This window comes from Pleurodeles waltl, chromosome 12 (genome assembly GCF_031143425.1).
Source record: "Pleurodeles waltl isolate 20211129_DDA chromosome 12, aPleWal1.hap1.20221129, whole genome shotgun sequence".
Classification (NCBI taxonomy): Eukaryota; Metazoa; Chordata; class Amphibia; order Caudata; family Salamandridae; genus Pleurodeles; species Pleurodeles waltl.
In genome coordinates, this window is record NC_090451.1 from 654,688,156 (window position 1) to 654,709,731 (window position 21,576).

General features: G+C 44.9%; 1 protein-coding gene across 2 annotated transcripts in view; it reads right to left on the reverse strand.

Moving 5' to 3' along the window:
* The window catches only part of SNX27 (sorting nexin 27), a 159,754-nt gene that overhangs the window by 66,451 nt on the left and 71,727 nt on the right, over positions 1–21,576 (reverse strand). For both annotated transcript variants that reach the window (XM_069218325.1, XM_069218326.1), the window contains exons 3-6: positions 14,280–14,472; positions 7,631–7,695; positions 5,805–5,909; positions 4,854–4,932 (exon numbers count right to left, since the gene is read on the reverse strand). In XM_069218325.1, coding sequence (XP_069074426.1) covers positions 4,854–4,932; positions 5,805–5,909; positions 7,631–7,695; positions 14,280–14,472 — 442 coding nt within the window. The remainder of the gene's footprint in view (positions 1–4,853; positions 4,933–5,804; positions 5,910–7,630; positions 7,696–14,279; positions 14,473–21,576) is intronic.

The following is a 21,576-nucleotide window of genomic DNA, read 5'->3' on the forward strand; positions in this document are numbered from 1 at the left end:
ATCTCCACCAAAGACGGCGCCGGTGACGCCTCAGGTGACTTCTATTGAGGAGAGAGTGTGGGACTCGCTTCTGAAGTCGTGTGGCGCAGAGATCTGAAAGTCGGAGATACCAATCGAGGGCTATGATCTCGAGATGAGCAACGCCCTGAACCATGATGATGATGTTTCTTGTGCGATCTCGAAGATCTAGGCGACGAAGACTCTTTCAGAGGTCTGGATCTTCATCGACCTCTTCTCCTCTGCTTTTCACAGACAGAGCTTTGCCTCTCTTTCCTTAAGATCCTTCGGATTCATGTTCTGACAAGACAAGCATCCTCCAACGTCATGGTCCGAACTCAAACACCAAAGACAGTTCTCACATGGGTCAGTCAATGACATATGATCCACACGCCCTACAAGGATTAAAGCCGATTTCCTAGACGGAGACATTGTAGCAATAAAATATGTCCTTGGGATCTTATTAATCCTAGGAAGGATAATGAAGATTCTGGGGCAAGACTATACATCCACCAGAAAAATCGTTATTTAAGTCAAGAAGCTTTTTTCTTATGGCAGAAGAACCTTCCTGCAGATTTCTCCCCTTAATAATAAGTCCTAAAGGAGCACCCTATGGGGAGGTGGGATAAAGTAGTGCAGGTTAAATAAGGAAGTGATACAACACAACTCGAGCAAAGTACCTTTCAGTAAGTGCCCAAGGCGTGAAACTGTAGTGCTTGGACAGTATGCAACGAGGAATGCATAGTTGTCTTGCAGATGCCAGAACCAAGTCGTCTCTGGAAAGAGCCAATGAAGCAACACTGGCCTAGGGGGGTTGACCACGAATCCCATATGGAAGGCCCTTCTTGGGCAGGCACAGTAGATATTATATAGAGGATGACTAAGGAAACAGGCTTTTTGCAGGTTAAATCTATTTTGTGCCCCCATTTGGAGGGCTAGGCACTGGTGTTAATGACTTTGAAATGCCCTGAGTCCTGCTAATCGAGACTTACTGCATGTGCTCGGACCCTTAAAAAGAGTACATGTTAAATTGGTTTATACCAAATCGGCATAACTTGACTTACCTGTAAGTCCATAGTAGATGGTACTGGGGTGCCTAGGGTCTGTAAGTTGAAATGCCTTATGTGTCTGCTGAACTTGTTGTGCCAGCACAAGTGTGACAAGGCAACAGCATGGCTCCTAGCCTGCCAGTGCCAGCTGGCAAAGCAGTTTAAAAGTGCTGACTGGAAGACACCATTTCAAGCACTGGCAAAGCCCATGTCTTCCTTATTAACATTTGTAAGTCACTTCTAAGGCAGGTCTATTGAGCCTTAAAGGCAGGCTGCATTATAATAAAAGTTGGACCTGTGATTTCATGCTGTTAAGTTATGAAAAATATAAACTAACATTGTCATTTTTACTGTTGAAAGGCTAAGTAATACCACTGCAGAGTGTGAAGATACAGGCTGACCTCTCAACCCGGATAACCTTTGAATGAGACTACTAAAGTTGGTACTTCAAGGTATCAAAATAATCAGTGCATTAAACCCGATATAATGGCTAAACAGAATTTAACGTCACTGGTGTACAAAGTGCAACTTTATTAAGTTGACACTTTGTTGACCAAGGTTTCTTAGTGCCCTTTTATGGTGGCCCACAAAGGACTGTCCTCCAGACAGCCTCCTGACCTCCGGGGAGGAGTGTGAATGACTCCCAGGAAAGCCTGCAAAGGCCATGCCATGGGAGGAGGGGTTATCTCCTCCTAGCAGGATATGGCGAAAGACGAGAAGACACAAAGAGAGCCTGCTCCTTAGTTTGGGTAGACAGGAGAGCATCTGGGACAGCGAGGGGGGAACAATGGTTAAACCATTTTATTTGTGTAGCCCTCAGGTTGTTACACTTCTAGGGTGGGCTACCAAGCTGCACACACCAAGAGAGGGGTTCAGACATCCTGGAGTGGGCAGAATAGTGCACTGTGGCTATCTAGATTCCACACTTCACAGGACGTTGGCATCAGGTGGGAAGGATCCACGTAGCCTATTAGTTGATGACCACAACATCACCTGAGGGCACTTTCAGGGTATAAAAGAAGCCCCCAAATCTTGACTGTACTGGAGAAGACGTCTGAAGGACAGCCTTGCTGACCTTGGACCTGACCAGGAGAGACTGCACCAAAGTTGGACTGGACCTGCAGCTCCTTGGGCTACCAAAAACAGGACTGTGGAGCCCTTCTGTACAAAAGTCGTCCTGTGAGCCCCAGACACAGGCAGAGACTCCAAAAGTCAATTGGTTGACTTCCTGTTACAGCACCAGGGTCAAAAAAAGCTGGAGAAGCCTGCCTGGGCGTTCTGTTACCACAGATCACCAGATAATTGTCTCCCAGGCCCCACTATGACAGTGAGCAAAGTTCTGATGCTTTAAAGTTGCACCCATATCAGCAGAGTGCAGTTTGGTCACCCAGAAGGAGAGCCATCGCCTGAAGAAGGGAACCGCTGGTTTTGTTGCATTCGGAAACCATTAGTCAGTGGCAAGTGAACTTTTGCTGGATCCATTACAACTTCGAGCAATGTCGACCCCAGCAGCCCAAAGTCACCCCACCACAACTCTGGACCAAAAAGTAGCCCCAGGAAGCATCCCGTCAACCGCACAACATCCTCAGCTTCTTCAGTATCCTGTTTCCCTTGCACCAGAACCACTCTTGAGAAGTCAATTGCAAGTTGCCATTAAAACTGGAACTGGAGTGGAGGCTGCTTCCACTACAAGATAATCATTTCTGAGAACTATGTTAATTCCATCCCCCTCCCCCAACCAGTCCCTGCCACAGTTGGTAGTTCAAAGTAACTGGAACTGACTGCATTGAACTCTGATGTAAGATTTCTTGAAAACGTTTCTAAGTATCAAATTAATAGAATTCCTTGTTTGAGGTTGAGTGAAAAGTTTGATTAACTGTTTCTTCAAGTATTTATAGATCTAGAATCCGCCAGTGGATCTTGTTCATTTTGGTGCCTATAACTTCATAAAAAATACAGTCTATGTTTATAAATTGGTGTCAGATTTTTTAAGAGCTGCGTTTCTTGTTCACATGTTTTGCTGCTATTTGGATAATTTACACTTGTTCCTCTGTTTAACCCTTACTGCCCAAAGCCACAGCTACCCAGGGCGGAGCTAAGGTTTGGCAAAAGAGCCTAACTGGACCCAAAAGAGAGTTGGAGTTTATTATACATAAGGTCTCGCAACCACATCATATAATAAACCACAATTCTTCAAAATGGCCAAACACAAAAAGTGCATTTGACCACTGCCTTCCTCTGTTCTTTTCCAGCAACGCACACAAAGACCTGATAGAGAACAGTGGAGCTGCATACGGTCAGAGGTATGTGCCACAAACAGAACTGCGCATCAGTTCTAACAGAGACATCACCAAGAAAGTCAAAACAAGGTTCAAATCTCACTGATGAACAATAAAGCGGTAGGAAACGGTTAAAGCAAACCTTTCAGAAACTAGTGGCGATTTTGTTGACGGGGCTGACAAGAAAGTGAACAGCACTATTAGGTAGCCCTTAAGTGTAACCACTAACCATGCCATGTCGAGCAAGGAACAACAGAAATCAGAAGACTTTAGAAAGGGAAATTTAAAAGGGCTGATGCCTAATAACTCGCTCCACTGAACAAGCTTATTCCAGCAGATAGGAAGATGGGTTTAGGTGCAGACCTGCTTGCCAAAAAGAGGACATCAGTGACCGCAAAAGGAAGATAAAAAGGAAAGAACTCTAATTGGCAGTTGCCGTTTTGCACTGGCAGGAGAAACCTGACCACACTGCAGCAAGAGTACACCCGCTCTGCACGGGAGAGGAATGGTGGCCCAAAACTGAATACCAGATCATCTGTGCCCAAACAGGGGCAAATATAGTCAGCCATGCTTGATCCTGCAGTACCTTCCTTAGCACTCTTCACAGAAGTGGAATAACCAAGAATGAATGGAGCATTCCAGTCCCATTGATTCCGAAGAAATACCTGAGGGAACCACTCATTGGAAAATGGATGACAGAAAACTGAATCCAGGCCATAGCGAAGAGATGCACAAATGGAAACCTCGGTCTGGGGCAGTTTACCTCCATCGCTTTGGCTGCAACATCACTCATGGTCCTCTAGTAAGAGGCAACTGACATCATCTACCCACACTTTGAGGGAGCCACCAGATGTGCCATTACTTGGAAGATTCTGTGTCACCTTACCATGTCCACAGACTGACTGCTTCCCAACAAAAAGCTCATGACCCCCACATTGCCATCTCTGTTGATATAAGTGACAGTGGTGTCCTACAGAATTTACACCTGCCGCTGAGATGTGAGGGAGAAATGCATTCAATACAAGACTGACTGCCCGCAGCTAGAGACCACCTATGTACAGAAGCTGCTTCAACATAGACCAAAGGCCCTGCAATATGTCAACCACAAAGCTTGGTGATAGCCATCTGGGGTTAGTGGGAAGGTTTTGAAAGGGCGGCCTCTTAGAAGGTTGGAGACATCCACCCACTAGGGCCATCCTGCAGGATAGACAAAAAGAATCTGAAACAATGCCATGATACTACTTTGGTGTTATAGTCACTCCCACCCCAGTGTTCACAGTACTTCAACTTTACTGCGTTTTGAAAAAATGTTTGGATATCTTCTCATGCTGAGTGCATGTGAAAATAAGCAGACATATACCAATCACAACGTTGTCAAACTGCAACTGAACCAGTACAGCTTTCCAGTGACAGCTGCTCAGCTATGCATAGCTCCATGGACCTAGGAACATTAGCCAAAGAATAATTTACGAACAAAAGCACAAAACTCTTAGGGACACTAATTCTTCCAATTTATTTGAAGACTCACCAAAAGAATGATTGATCACCTCGAACAAAGCAAAGTAATGTGATGTGATTCCGTCCATTCCAATCTTAGCAGCCACAGCCTGCAGGAAAACAGAAAATAAATTAGTGGATAAGGAGAGAAAATAAGGGTTTAATAAAAGCTTGGACATGAATGTATGTCACTAACCATTTGTGTTATTTAGATATGTCCTGTGCATTGGATCATACTGCTAGGGTAGGAACACAGAGGGGTTTGACGCTCTGGCAACTGATTTAAATGCAAGCTGAAGTTTTCGAACGTAGGTTTATTTATACTGCCAGCATCGCCTTAGTACAAGATTAGAAAGGGTGAAGTAAAGATTAAGATACACTGTGATTCTGGCAAGTAATTTTAAACCACCCTAAGCAACCTTGGCCTACAACAGCAATGTGTAAACAACAATGGTCCAGCGTACAGGCTTGATGACATGTTTTCAGATAACCTAATGTTGTGCTTTAGGTCCTGTTTGTTGATGCTCTTGTTCTGCAAGTGTGGCTAAGAGCACCATCTTAAATCAACAGTATTTAAAAAAATATAACCAAATACTGCAACCACATGTCAAGTGCACAGTAAAACAATAACTAGGAACTGAACAAGCTCTGGTTCAATGGCTCACGAAAATGGGTCAAGGAAGAAAACAATTGCTTTAATAGAGGAATACAGGAGGCAAGAAAACTGGGAGCCTCTTCAAAGAGCTGCTTTACTGGATCATGACATACTACAACTGTTGATAGCCCTTATTTAAAATCAACATTTTGAGTCATGAGGTGGATTCATTTTGCAATTAAATACCCACAAGAAGCTAAAGCGGAGGCTTACTTTCTCTTTTGCTTTTAAATAAAAGCAATGCAAACCTTGTTCGCCAAGACAGAATCTAGGATAGTGATGGCCTACAGTAATAGCGGAAGGTTCATTCACAGACACACGCATTACCTGGTACACTTGGTCGGTCGTGCTGTTCTTTTTCACCCGCACAGTCACCGTTGTTTTGTCCGGTAATGCTACTCTCAACTCTACGTCCGACACACCATTGTAATTCTAGAAAAATCAAAGGCAATGTAAAAGCTTTTAAAACTCAATTTGTTTACAGTTACTTTGTCCTGCAATTCTGGAAAAATTAAGCAGAGATAGACAATATAGAGAGCCTAAGTGAGTGGGAAAAGAAATTGTACAGGTTTATAGCTTTGTAAATGGAGATACAATCCCGCAGTATCAAAGCACACAGATAAAACAAGCACCGGCAAAGCCAACAGTTCCTGCCCTTGGGACCCATCCACTTTGCCAATTACTTTTAGTGCTACTGCACAGCATCCATGATACAAAATGACACAGGGTGTTTTTCTTTTGATTTACCGATCCAATTTGAATGGGTAAATAAAAAGAAAAAAGCAGTGCAAATATATATTTTTTGATCAGCAGTGGCAGTAGCAACAGGGAGGTCGGAGGGTGGAAAAGCAGCACAGAGTGCGGTTGGCGGGAAGAAACAGAGGAAGAGAGAATTACATAACACAGAGAGACAGAACAAAGTGGAGCATGAGGGGGGAGAAGAAAAGCACACAGACAAGAAAGCAACCGGGAGCTGGGTTGGGAAAAACACATGGATGAGAAATCAAATGGGGAGAGATGAAAGAGTGTGATCTCATCACAAAGGTGGGCTGAAGTGAAGCACATGAGCAAGAGAGAACATGGAGCGCAATGGTTGGTGGAGAGCGTCACACATATGTGACAGCTAGAAAACACATTAAAAAAAATAGATAATTATTGGTTGTGTGGGGACTACCAACCTCAAGGAATAATCACAAACCTTGTCAGGGTGAAGCCTCAAATTCATAAATTAACTGGAGGCCAAACCCTGCACCCAGGTAGCTATGACGCCGAGCAGACAGGCTTAACTTAGGGCAACGTGTAAAGTCTTTATGCAGTACCAAAAGACTAATAAAGTCGAAATGCAACACAACAGAAATCCTCAACCAAATTAGAAATAGAGCAACATCTAAAATACAAAATTACACCGAAGTAACCAATTTAATATGGGAAATCAAAGTGATGATTTTATTAAAGTTTTAAGTAGGAAAAGAGTCAAGAAGCACAAGTGCCAATAATAGTCGACTGCCATGACTAAAGTACAGATACCCCACCCCAAGAAATCAGTGTCTAGTAGAACTACCGGGGTTCAGGTAATCTGTATCTAAAAGGGACACAGTTCAAGGAAGTTCAATTTGATTCAAATTGTTTGCAGATCAACAATGGGTCTACTGGTGTTGAGCTGAGCTAGTAACTTATGTCCTAGCCGAACATAAAATGCCTATCTCAAAACTAGCAATTTGTGCTCTAGATTTTCAGCTAGTGGGGACACCATAAAGCTCATCAGTAAGAAATGTTTAACAGGGATATAGGACTAGGTTACAAATACCAGCAAAGCCAGACAATGAAGGAACCTTTGATGAGAATTCCAATCGTTCTGTATTATGACAGACTGCAGTGAAAACGGTTCTACCGTAATGATCATGATATCATATATGTACATCACACTGTAATTCAGGCCGCTGCACAAGCCATGGGATCATCTAATAGTTGTCTCTCCCAAGAAAGGACACATTTCTAAAGCCAATTTCCTGATGAAAATTAATTTTTTAAAAATCCAACAACACTTGCTTTGGTTTAAACTTGCTTTCATGACCCTTTACAAAATATGTGTAGGGTGACAGTCCATGGCAACGAAGTACTGGATTGGCAGCTTGACAATCCAGAAATCCTACCTCGTCAGACTCCGACAGGAATTCCTGCATGATGTCACTTTCACCAATGACTCTTATTGAACATGCTGGAAAAGTGTAACAGAAAAACAGAACTTCCTGTAAACAAAGAATCAGCAAAAAGATGCACAGCAAAAGTATCTCAAAACGTGCATCAGTCTCAAGCCACACCATCACAAGTATGTTTGCAACAGTCTATGGTATAGTAAAAAATAAAAAAAATACAGACGCGTAAGGTGACTGCACTCTTCACATGCAGCAGTTTAGGGTCTTCAGAGCCCACACTCCATCCATTTCCAACCATCCATTCAATCTTCTAATGGCACTAAACCAATCGGCCATCTTAATGAAGATTTGGATAGTCTCCATACACCATTAAAATTAACCTACCAACCCAGAAAGTCTAATTTCACTGTCATTCCATAAAAATCTAGCACATTCAACTTTGACAGATCTTCATATCACCAACACAATGAGCCATTCGATTCCTGAATCGCCAAATCAATCATCATGCACCAAGTATACATCACCACCCAACCTAAGAGCCTTCACCGTTTGTTACATTTGCGTAACACCTCATGTCACATTACAGCAACTTAGGGATTTGCTGCCACTAAGGGAATTAAGTCACTAAGAGAGAAAATCATTCTTCCTACAAAATATAGTTGACAATCTGCATCCAATTCAAATAGTCAAAATGCAGAATCTCCTTGGTCACTCATACCGCAAATACGACCAGCACCATATGTTCACCTTTCTCCCAATAAATAAATGCCCTGAAGAACAAGTTACTTACCTTCGGTAACACATTATCTGGCAGAGTCACTATCTAGCTGCAGATTCCTTACCTTTGAATTCCCTGGCGTCGGCTTTGAATCCGGAATCTTTTTGCTGAGCAATACCCTGCGTGCGCGGTCTGGTGGGGTCGTTCAGATCCGCGTGTGTCATCCAACTACGCGTGGCTTCATCAGTGTCGCTTGAGCCATCTGTGACATCACGGTCGCCTATAAAGGCACCACCCCTGCACGCGTACGTCAGTTCTTTTACCCACAAAACGTCCACGCCAGAAGCACAGAGTCATGGCTAGAACCAACATTTTGTGTGTGCAAAACTAGGGCCCTGAAAGGGATAAACCCTAACCCTACTAGACATATCCGCAGAGCGGGGAGGCATGGGCGGGTGTAAGGAATCTGCAGCTAGATATAGTCTCTATCAGATAATGTGTTACTGAAGGTAACCAACTTGTTCATCTGATAGAGACTTCTAGCTGCAGATTCCTTACCTCTGAATAGATACCCAAGCCATAACCTATTGGCAGTGGGCTGTGCATACATCTCATTACACTAAGAAGTCCTGTAGGACTGAACAGGCAAAGTGCCCGTCTCTTCGTACTTGACTGTCCAAGCAGTAATGTTTTGCAAACGTGTGCAAAGATGCCTACGTTGGCGCCTGACATCTCCATGACTGGTACGCCCGAGCTAGCACAGTGGTAGCAGCTTTGCCCCTGACAGAGTGAGCTCGCAAACCCTCAGGAGGCTTCTTCTTGGCCAATGTGTAGCGGATCTTGATGCAGGGAACGACCAGTGTGAAATGGTTTTCTTCTGCACTGCCCGACCCTTCTTTGCTCCAACGTACCCCACAAAGAGTTGGTCATCCACCCAGAACACTTTTGTGCGGTCAAGGTAGAACGACAATGCTCTTTCTGGGTCCAGTCGATGGAGCCGATCCTCTTTCTTAGAGGGATGCGGTGGAGCAAAGAAGGTGGGCAGGGTGATATTCTGACCCAGATGAAATAGGGTCACCACCTTGGGGGAGAAAAGAGGCACAAGTTCTGAGAACCACCTTGTCTGGATAGATAGTGAGATACAGTGGCTTTGATGACAGAGCTTGCATCTCACTCTCCCTCCTAGTAGATGTTACTGCCACTAAGAAGGCTGTCTTGATGGTGAGCAGCCGGAGGGGACAGTTGTGCAAAGGCTCGAAGGGAGTACACATCAGAAATGTGAGTACCAGATTTAAGTCCCATTGAGGCATAACAAAGGGCGTAGGGGGAAACATATGTACACGCCCTTTGAAGAATCTATGTACAATAGGAGATTTAAACACAGAAGGCTGATCAGGCAGCCAAAGAAATGCCGATAAGGCAGAAAGATAGCCCTTGAGAGTCCCCAAGGCATAAACCCTGGTGGGCAATGGAAAGAATAAAGAGAAGAATATCGGGAAGAGAAGCAGAAAGAAGAGCAATAGACCTTTCTGTACAATAATATACAAAGCATTTCCAACGGCAGGGAAATACCGTTTTAGTGGAGGGGCACCTGGCTGCCAAAATAACTTTACAAACCTTTGGAGGAAGGTCAAAAGCCATCAACTGCTGCTGCTCAATCTCCACGCATGAAGGCGCAGAGTTGACAGATTCGGTTGGAGAACTCTCCCCTACTGCTGCGACAGAAGATTCTCTCGAAGGGGCAGCCTGATCGGAGGATTGATGCTCTTTTTGAGAAGCTCAGGATATCAGGCTCTCTGTGCCGAATAGAGAGCCACTAGGATGACTTGGGTCTGGTTGTTCTAGATCTTCTTGAGAACTCTGGGCAGGAGTGGTAATGGTGGAAAAGTGTATAGGAGGCCTGAACTCCACTCACGATGAAAAGCGTTGTGAAGTGATTGCCACCTAGGAAACTCCAACGCGCAATACTGCTGACATTGCGCGTTCTCTCCGGAGGTGAAGAGATCTAACCAAGGCTCTCTTCACTGCTGAAAGAGTCCTTGCACTACCTCTGGATGGAGAAACCATTTGTGATCTGCTAGGCATCGATGGCTGAGTTCATCCACCCTGGCATTCAGAGGACCCACCAGGTGTTGAACCACACCAGGGTTATGCCCTGCTTTTTCCAGCCATGTCCAGAGACGCAGAGCCTCATGACAAAGGGTACGCGGCCCAACACTACCCTTGTTGCAGTACCACACTGCGGTGGTGTTGTCCGTGAACACCTGCACTATCTTCCCTTTCACAACAGAAAGAAATGCTTTCAAGGTCAGTCGGATCGCCCGGAGCTCCAACAAGTTGATATGGAGTCTGAATTCCGCAGGAGACCAGAGGCCTCTGATCTCTGCCTTTCCCAGATGGCTGCTCCATCCCAGAAGTGATGCATCTGTCATTACTGCGAGATCTGGCTGGGGAAGGGAGAGGAGTCTGCCTCTGATCCAATAGCAGTTCCCTAACCACAACTGCAGGCCTTTTGCAGTTCCCTCAGAGATCTGAGCTGTGTCTGTAAGATTTCCCTGATGCTGCGCCCACTGGAACTTCAGATCCCACTGAAGAGCCCTCATATGCCAACTGGCATGTTTGACTAACAGGATGCAGGAAACCATGAGTCCCAACAGCCTCAGAGTGTCTCACCGAAATCCAGGATAGAGGCCGAAACACTGGTATCATAACCCGAATATCCTGGACTCGCTGCTTGGGAGGATAAACCTGAAACTGCACTGTATCCAGAACAGCTCCCATTAAAGGGAGCTTTTGAGAGGAGTCCGGTGTGACTTCGCGACGTTTATAGTGAACCTAAGCGAATGCAGGAGGTCCACCGTAGTCTGAAGGTGGTTGACGAGAGCATGGGGCGTTGGAGCCTTCAACAGCCAGTCGTCGAGGTAGGAGAAGACAAATCCCTAACCTGCGCAGATGAGCTGCTACCACTGCCATCACCTTGGTGAACACCAGAGAGGCACTTGTGAGACCGAAAGGGAGCAAGGTAAAGTGAAAGTGTGTGTGGCCCACCTTGAACCGCAAGTAACGCCTGTTGGCAGGCAGGATGGGTATGTGAAAATACACATCCTGCAAGTCCAACGCTACCATCCAGTCTCCTTGGTCTAGGGCAGACAAGACCTGAGCCAGAGAAAGCATCTTGAATTTCTCTTTTTTGAAGAAGAGATTGACGTCCCTTAAATCCAAGATAGGGCGCAGACCCTTGTTCTTCTTTGGAATCAGAAAGTGGCTGGAATAACAACCACTGCCTACTTCTGACATCAAGGCCCTTTCTAGAGCTCCCTTGGCCAAGAGAGCTGTAACTTCCTTGAAGAGCAAAATTAAATGATCCTCCATCAGCCGTTCTTTCAAAGGAGGAATGAAGGGAGGGAAAGACTGGAAGGGTAGGGAATAGCCCTTCTGTATGATCTGCAAGACCTATTTGTCCAATGTAATGGACCGCCAGTGAGGGAGATGAAATCGAATCCTCCCTCCAACTGGATGAACATTGTCTTGCAGAACCATGCTAGGAGGGCTTGGGCATTGTGTAAGAGGGGGGGCTGGGTGGTGGCCAACCTCTGGCTAGACCCTCTGGGTCTGAAGGTACCATGACCTCGTCCTCACCCTGGATGGTGTGAAGCTGGAGGGCAGTGGCTGACCTGTGGTTGGTGCGGTACCCTGCCCCTCCCGAAGCCTCAAAAGGGGCGATAGGCAGACTGCTGGCGAGCGGGCACCGAGAGGCCCAAGGATCTGGCCGTGGCTCGAGAGTCCTTGAACCGCTCAAGCGCCGAGTCTGCCTTCCCTCCAAAAAGGCGTGAACCATCGAAGGGCATGTCCATTAGATTCACCTGGACATCCCCCGAAAAGACTGTGGTATGCAATCAGGTGTGGAGATGAAGGGCCACTGTCGAGGAAACCACCCTGCCTAGATAGACGGTCATGTCCAAACCACACTGAATGGTAAACTTGGCTGCATCTCTCCCATCCTTGACAGCTTGGGTGAGTGTCCTGTATGCCCTCCGGGACCTGGGGCAGCACCTGTTCCACCATAGCCTATAAAGTATGGGAAAAACACCCCAATAGGCATGAGGTGTTTATGGACCTCAATGCCAGGCTGGAGGAAGAAAACATCTTCTTCCCAAGTTGGTCCAGCCTCTTGGATTCCCTCTCTGGGGGAGCAGAAGGGAAGGCACCACAGGATGTGGAGGCTTGGACCACCAAGCTCTCCGGGTGGGGTATTGGGTGAGGAAACTAGGGTTGGTAGAAGCTGGTCAGTGGCGGCAGCCAACTGTCTTATTCACAGGAGGCCCTGTGCTGGGTTTGGACCACGTCCCCAGCAGGACATCAGTAAGGGCTTCATTAAAGGTAACATCGACTCCGATGTAGCAGTCCCTGGCTGAAGCACCTCTGTCAAGATGTTAGTCCTGACCGGCACCGTAGACTACTCCAGGTCCAAGACCTCAGCCACTCTACACACCACCATGGCGTACGATGCTCCCTCCTCCATAGCCACAGAAGGAGGTGAGAGCATACCAGCATCTGAAGAAGTATCCAGTCCACTGGGTTCCCCTAGTCCTTCATACCAGTCCTGCTCCTCTAATCCATATTCCAGAGGGTCCTCAGACACCTCCCATTCCTCACTTGTGCTTGGCTGATCAAAATAAGCCTCAGGCACTGATCTGGGCCGAGTTGGCACCGTCGAAGTCAGGATCTGCGTTGTGCAATGTCGTTCCGGCTCATCTGGAATGAGGATGGGGCTCCCACTATCAGTGGGTGCCAGCGGTGGGGGGAGCAAAGTCGCGCCCGGCGCCGGAGGCCAACTGTGTAGAACCGGCACCGGTCCCGATCAGATATCAGATCCTGGGGCCCCCAACAGCGCTGAGGCCGAAGTCACCGATGTTGAACCCGATGGGGCCTCTGCTATCCCCGCGGGGTCCATGGAATTACCAGTGGGGGCAGCCCACTCAAAAACGAGGTGCATTGCTTTACTGAAGTCTTTAATTTGAACGCGAAGTCGGCCCTGGCAACGGCTCGGCTGAACCGTGCTTGGAACATCGATGTTCCCATGACGCCTCATCGGCCGACGGGCTTTGCAAAGTCGAAGTCCGCTTGGACTTCTTCTTCTTCTTCTTCTTGTGCCTCTTTCCCGAGTGCCCCAAAGACCTTGAGTGGGAAGAAGAGAAGAGGACTTGGGGCTCCTGGAGCGGTCCCACGACCTTCTCCTTGAGCTGGACCGTGCCCTCGGACGAGCCGCACTGACCGAAGTCGACTGCCGGGCCGACATGAGCTTTGGAGATCGCTCTCTCAAGGCCTTCGGGCCATGGCCCGGCAGTCGGTGCACGACTTCGAGTCATGGTCCCTGTCAAAGCACCAGAGACATACCGACATGGCACGATGACAGGCGCCACAGCTTGAACCCAGTCTTTCCAGGACGACAGCTTCCTTGCACAGACGAAAAGATTCTTTGACAAAAGGGACTAAAAAAGGCTTGCTAAAAAAGGCAAAGGGTAACTCGATCCTGGACCTGCGCTTAACCAGTGCAGAAGGAAATGAACTGACGTACGTACGCTGGGGTGGTTCCTTTATAGGAGACCATAACATCACAGACTGCTCCAATGACGCTGAAGAAGCCAGCGGCAAGGAATTCAAGTGAATTTGCAGCCAGAAGTCGCTCAGATTACGAGTTTAATACAATACAACAAGTTACCGAAGCACCAAACACTTAAGTCAAAGCCCTTCATAGAAGAAGTCCCCAAATATCTTGCAACACAACTAGCCTCTCACCATGACCCAACTCTAACAATGTGTCCAGCAATAAAAAACAAATTAGTCCCATGCACGTCAGTCAATGCATTCACTAAACATCCATGATATATGTTAATACCATCACACCAACAGTTCTGAAATTCCTACCTTTTTCCAGGTACTCCTCAAGTCCCCTCCGTCGTGCGTCAAGCTGCTGTTCTGACAGGGAGAATGGCCATTTGCCCGGTAATCGAGGAAAAGTGAAGTTGGCAAATTCGCGCTTCAGGTTCTGGTGCAGGATGGCAAACTCCCGGTACCGCTTGGAACAAAGCTGTCTTCCTGCCATGTAAACATTATACACCTAATGAAGTAAAAAGGAACAAACACATTAAACCAATTGCCGGTAGAACACATTTCAAAACAAGCACCAGCAAAGCCAACACAGATCTGGCATTGGCTGCAGCCTTCTAGCAACCCTTGTTTTGTTACATTTCTGCAAACCTTTGTCAGTTTGCCAGGCCCTCATCAATCTGAAACAAAAATAATTTGCGAAGGCAAAAAAAATTGTTTCGTCTAAAAAAACAAAAAGAAAAAAAAAAAAACAAGAAAAAAAAAAACACACACACACATTATCAAAGTACTCTGTGGACCTGAAAGGAAGTACTTTGTGCGTGGATGAATTTCTTATGAAATGGAGGTTGTTTGTAGCAAAGCAGCCAATGGCTGAAGTGCACTGATAAATTGGCCTTTAATGCATGTCAGAGTTGCTGGAAGAAAAATGAGAATGACACCAAACACAGACTAATGGATGAAGTCTGGCTGAAACCACTATACGTAACTATGCATTACACATAATTTTAGAAAAATCAAAAGGTTTTGGCTAACAAACCTATTAAAAAAAAAAAAAAAAAAAAAAAAACAATCTGCCATTGGCTGCAAGACCTTGTCTTTGAGAAATAGGACTAAAAGGGAAATAAGGAAGTAAAGACAGAAATAAGGAATTAAAGGCAGCAAACAAGGAATGAGAGGCAACAAACAAGGAAAGAAAGCCAGAAATAAGGCAAAAATGAAATATCAAGAAAGGAAATGAAAAATGAGGAAGAAAGAAGGAAACAGGGAAACAAAGAAAAGAGGAAAAATGAAAGAAGGAAAGGAAAAAATGAAAGAAGGAAAGAAAGAACAAGCATTTGCAATTCAAAGGTGTCGCATTTGCTTGAGTTAGAGCTATTGGTGGTGTAAATGCATAGGTGGACTTTTCTTGCCACATAAATTGGTCAACCCTGCCGCATAATTTGGTCCTCTGTCACATAATTCCAGTGGCCCTGCATATAACTAAAGCACTTCCATTAACCTTCTTCCTCTATCTGCAGGTAAAAAAAATAAATTATTGCCATTATTTATTATATTAATATTTTCGGGTATGCGGTGACACAGCTTGCAAAAAGCTGCATCAGCATCATCTATGGTCGCCATTTTGGAGTGCTATAAGTACTCTGGGAGCAGGGCCCATGGAAAAGGGACCGTTCTGGAAACGAGTAGGGAAAAGTGTAAAATTATCCCAGGAATTGGAAAAACAGCCATAGAAAGAGGACGGCCTTGAGGTCAAGTGGGTAAAGGTGAAACCTGTTGCCCTGTTGTTGGAAAAAAAAGATACACCCAAACTCTAGGAAGCTATACCTCAGTCTTTCAGTGACCCCTTTGCCCACCGCAACAGCTAAAACTCCCTCTAACTAAAGAAACATTTGCAATGCAACATGTCTCGCATTTGTGAAAGTTATAGCAATTGGCGCTAAAAAATTCTTTTTTTTATACTTTTATTTGTATGCGGTGTAGTAATGATATTTGCACAGCGCTATTGCCATTCGTATGATCTTGCGGTGCTTTGGAACCAGAAAATGGGAAATAGGTTATAAGGGAGGGGAGACAATATGCTGGCTATAAAAAAAATGAGTAACAAAAACCTGGAAAAAAGCAAACACTCAGAGAATGCAAGGTTAAGTAAAGCATGTGAAATGAAAGCATGAGCAACATGGTTACGTTAACGCTTTTACACTTCTAATATGCCAGGTGAAAAAAGCCTGCAAGATTTACTGTTGTAATGTGCATGAAGCAGGGAAAGGGTGCAGTACCACTGGCTGTCCCTAGATGTCCTTTGGGGCCTGTTTTGGCCACATAAGGTACTGCGCACCCGGCAATCTTGAATTCAACACATCCCCAATGATTTTTGGGCACTGTGCTGAAAAATTAAGCGCGGCGTCCTTTTTGGGAAAAGTTTTATGTGGTGCATTCAAGTTATGAGGGAGGTGAGTCAAGAGTAATATGCTGTTTGGAAAGAAAAAAAAAAAAAGTAAGTATGAGGTCAGCCGTGCTATATGAAACTTCACATAGTGATGTAAAGCGCTCTTCCGATCAAGCTTGCACTAAATGAAACTGCATGTTGACGTGTAAAAAAAAAAAAATAATAATAAAATACATCATCCTGGCAAAAGCAAACACTCAGAATGCAAGATTAAGTAAAGCATGCGAAATTTAAGCAGGGACAACATGGTTACGTTAACGCTTTTATACTTCTAATTTGCTGGATGAAAAAAGCGTGCAACATTTACTGTTGTAATGTGCACGAAGCAGGGAAAGGATGCAGCACTACAGGATGACTCTGGGTGTCCCTTGGGACCTCTTTTGGCCACATAAAGGTACTGCACCCTGCAATGTTCAACTCAACACATCCCCAATGAGTTGTGGGCGCACGTTTTGAGAAAGGTTTTACGCTGAGTGATATTCGGTTTAATAATAATAATAATAATAAAAATTAATAAAAAATGCAAGGTTGAGCTATTTGAAACTTCAGGCTGTCATGTAAAGGGCTCTTCCGATCGAGTTCACGCTAAATGAAACTTCAATTCCTCATGTAAAGTGCTCAGACACCATTTGCGTACCCGCCATGTACAGTTTTTTCTTTAATAATTGGAGTGGTAATGTTTAATTTATATTTTTAATGACGTTATAGAAGCGGTCATGAGTGTTGTAATATCTGGGGTAGTGAGCAGTGCATGGCGAGGGCGGAATTTCTATGCTTTTGTACATGTAAATTCAGAACCTAACTGTACTGTGCCTGTAACCTTTGTTTTTTTCATTACATTTCTATATTTTTTAAATTCTATTTCCTAACTATAATGTACCTGTAACCTTTGTTTTTTTAAGTGACTTTCTATGTTTTCTTTTCCCGTAAAGTCATTTAAATAAACACACATTGCGCAGGCCTATAACTAAGTTCATAAATACTTCTGTAAGCATAAAGTATGTGGGAAGAAAGAATAATGTTAATGTCTGTCCCTCTTCCACAGTTGTAGCAAGTAGGTGTGTCACAGTTGGCTGTGCATGTAAACGTCCAATCGATAGGTGCATAAGGCTGTATATTTTATTTCATTGGCATAAACTGAAACTCTGCAATGTGAAAAATCACCCACACTTTAGAACTCACGGGCAAATTTACAAGGAACAGGTACATCGGCTCTGTTGTGCCAGTTTCATTGCATCACCCTGCGCCCCCCCCCCTTATGACACCATGGTAGCGCTGTATCTACAATACAGCGCACCATGGTGCACGTTAGCACAACAGTATCAAAATGTTTGACGCCATTGTGACACTTTGCTGGACTAGTACCAAAAATGTTGATGCTAGTCCAGCAAAGCTCGGGGAAGCCAATAAGAAATAGCCTAGCATCACCTTAACACCTGCCCTGGGCAGGCAATAAATAGGACGCTTGAATGGCACAGTGAAGTCTTGTAAATTTCACTGAGCCATTTTTTGGGGCCTCCCTGCGGGGAAACGACCCCCCCCCCCCCCCCCCCACATATATTATACCTGGCACAGGAATAATGCGGCTCAAGGGTTTACAAAGTGGTGCAATGCTACCATGGTGCCACTTTGTAACTATGGCGCAGTGTGCAGGACTGGTTAGCACCACCATAGCATCAAAAAAATGACACTACTGTGGCGTACAGGGACGCAAGGGGCTTGTAAATGTGCCCCTTATTTTTATAAAATGATTTGTAGCGCTCACCTCCCATTTCTAAGCGCAGTAGATTTTAAGATCTTAGCAACACCTTTGCTGTTCAAAATTCCTATGTAAAATATAACGGGAAAAACACGTTTTGGGACACTACCCTTTTTCCTTGGTCCCTGCTTGATGGATCACCACGAAAATTTTCCAGACAGCAGCTGAAGTGAGCATCATATTTTCTTGGGAAAGTTTGTGAAGACTCAAACAGTTTCAAAGTTATCAGCAAAACAAAAGTGCTTTTTCTATAGAAACTAGGTACCAACTATAACTACGTACTGTCTACCACCCCTAGGTAAATCACATATACATAATATATATACACACACACACACTTACAGTAAGTAAAATATACATGTGCTATAAAAGGTCTGAAGAATATATATATATATATATATATATATATATATATATAAATAAAATAGATATACATATTTGTACAAAGATATACAAATAACTACATCTATACATATAATCAAATTATAAATGTTTACATACACAGGGATATGCAGTCTATTGCTGTTCGAGTATGGTGGTTAAGTAGGAAAGAGACAACTCTTGAGCAGTCTTCTTTAGATAAGATAGTTATATGTGGATATTATATTTGGGGGTAATGAATTCCACAGTTTGGCCGCTTGTTCAGAGAAGGATGTACCCACCTATTGTCTTTTTCTTGTATGGTGGTGTTTTGAGGAGGGGTGCCGATCTTGAGCGGAGGTTTCTTTATTGGATGTATTTAGTGATTTTATTCCTGATGGAAAGCAGTCCTGTTCCATGTATTGTCCTGTGGGTGATACAAAGCAGCTCGAAGGTGGATCTTCTGGCAACCAGTAACAACATAGGGCCCTCAAGGCAGGGGAGATGTGGGCTTGTGGCTTTACAGTCTGGCAGCAGAATTCTGAATGTGTTGTAGTTTTTACATAGTAGATAGAGATGATCCATTGCAGAGGCCATTGGCGTAATCCAGTTTAGATAGTACAAGAGAGATAGCAGCCTGCACCTTGTGTGGACGTCCAAGAAGGGGGAGTTTTCATGGTGATGAAGCTTGATCTTGCACAGTTGTCGACTTGGGCATTCACTGTTAATGTGGAGCCCATGGTAATTCCAAGTTTTTTTTAGCTTCCTTAAATACTTTAGGAGGTAGTCGCAGAGCTTTAGGTGGTGGTGCCAGGCGCAGAGAGGGTCATGATTTTTCCAATCACCACATGTGAGCACTTCCATTTTGGAAGCATTCAACTGGAGATGGCTCCATGCCATCCAATGATCAACGGCTCTGAGGCAACTGAAGATTTGAGAGTTTCCAAGGTCTTTGGGACATTCCAGTTTAAGGACATCATGTGGATGTTGAAAAGCATGGATGAGTTGATTGAGCCTTGAGGGACCCCTGCTTTTGTGAAGTAGGGTTTGGATGAGAAAGGGGCGTATGGATGGCATTTGTTGAGTATGGATGGCATTTGTTCTGCTTTGAAGGTAAGATGTGATCCAGTTGAGAACAGTCCCCTGTATGCCAGCTTTGTACATTCTTTGTATTAGGGTGTCATGGTCAATTGGGTCAATGGCAGTTGAGAGGTCCAAGAGAAGTAGTACAGCAACTCACTGCAGTCTACTGTGTTTTTAAGATCATCCCAGATGGCGATGAGGGCAGAATAAGTGCCTCTTCCAGGGGCAGAATCCAGTTTGGTAGTCAAAGTATGGAGTTATCTTCAAAGAATTGGGAAATCTGGGAGAATGCTGCTCTTTCTATCAATTTGTCCAGGAGAGGTACATTTGTAATTAGTTGATCGGGTCTTGCGGGTCCAGGTTTGTTTTAATAATGGGCTAATGTGAGAAAACAGGGTTGATTGCAGAGGCCCCCTAACTTTTTGCCCCCATTTTCCACTTTTGGCTGGTGTTTTCCTGACTCTGATGGTGCCCTGGGTACTGCTAACCAGTCCCAGGGCCTGTGCTCTGTGTAAAAACAATATGCAAATTAGGCTAATTATAATTGGCTAAGTCAACCTACCTATAAGTCCCTAGTATATGGTAGGGCATGTAGGTTTAGGGACCCCAGCATAGGTAGCACTGCTGAGGTGCTTTTAAATTAAAGTTATATGCAAATTCGACTTTGGAATTAAAAGTAGTTCCAAAGTCTTAAACTACCTTATTTTTACATATAAGTCACCCTAAGGTGTGCCCTATGTGCCCCTAGGGCTGGGTGCCATGTAACTATAAGCAGGGACTTTATAAAAATAGTTTTATAAGCCCTGGTGAGGTAAAACAGCCAAATTTGTTTTTCCCTCATTGTAGTGAATGGCCTTCATAGGCTAAAATGGGGAGATTTTTAAAATAAAGTCCCCTTAAGTGACAGATACAAAGAGATTGGTATCAAATTAATTGTTATAATAAATCCCACAACTTCCAGTTGGGGGATTTAATATAACTTGTTCAGGTAAAGAGTTTTAAACTTAACCTGGAAAGTTGCCAATTTCAGCCCTGCATTGTTTTTTGCTGCTGTGCCCCGACTGGCCAGCCTCTGGCCGCCTGGCCAGGCTGCCTTGATGAGGTGTGGCTTCACACAAAGAGATGTGCCTGTGGGAGGGAATTTCCCCTCAGTAGATGGTGAGGCAGGAAGGGGGAGGGCTACCAAACCGGTCTTTAAAGGCAGAGAAGGACATTTGGAGCAACCCAGCAACCACCCCACATCCTGCAACCCCAGACAAGTAGGTGCCCCCTTGATTAGATTAGGAGAGGGCAGGCGAGGGGTGTGTTTATGATTTTTAGCCACACCAGTGGGTGGGCTCAGCCAGATGTAACCTCCAAAAATCATTTTCAGCCATGATGGATTTTTGAAGAATGTTGCCTCCTGGGATTGAGTTTTGCCAAACTTCCCAGGAAGTGGTCATCACAGGGGGAAGGACCCTGCACCTGATTGGAGAATCAGGACCCCCTGTTTTTCACCCAGGAGCAAGGATAAAACTGGCAGAACTGCACCCATACCTCAGTTCCCTACCAGGAAGAACTACAGAAGGACTGCCCTGCTGGACCCCTGGCCTGCACCTGGAACCTGCACTCAGAAGGACTGCACCAGCTGCACACTTGGGCTTCACCACAAGAAGGACTTTGCCTGGCATCAACTGGTTCAAGGAGGGGACTCCCTGTTTGCTACAGGTGAAAAATTGCTAACCAGAGTCCCCTGCACCAACTCCTGAAGAAATTAACCATCTTAACACTGCCCAGTGGCCAAAAAGGAGTTTGCACCAGGTGCATTCTGGGAGTTTGCACCAGGTGCATTCTGGGAGTTTGCACCAGGTGCATTCTGGGAGTTTGCACCAGGTGCATTCTGGGAGTTTGCACCAGGTGCATTCTGGGAGTTTGCACCAGGTGCATTCTGGGAGTTTGCACCAGGTGCATTCTGGGAGTTTGCA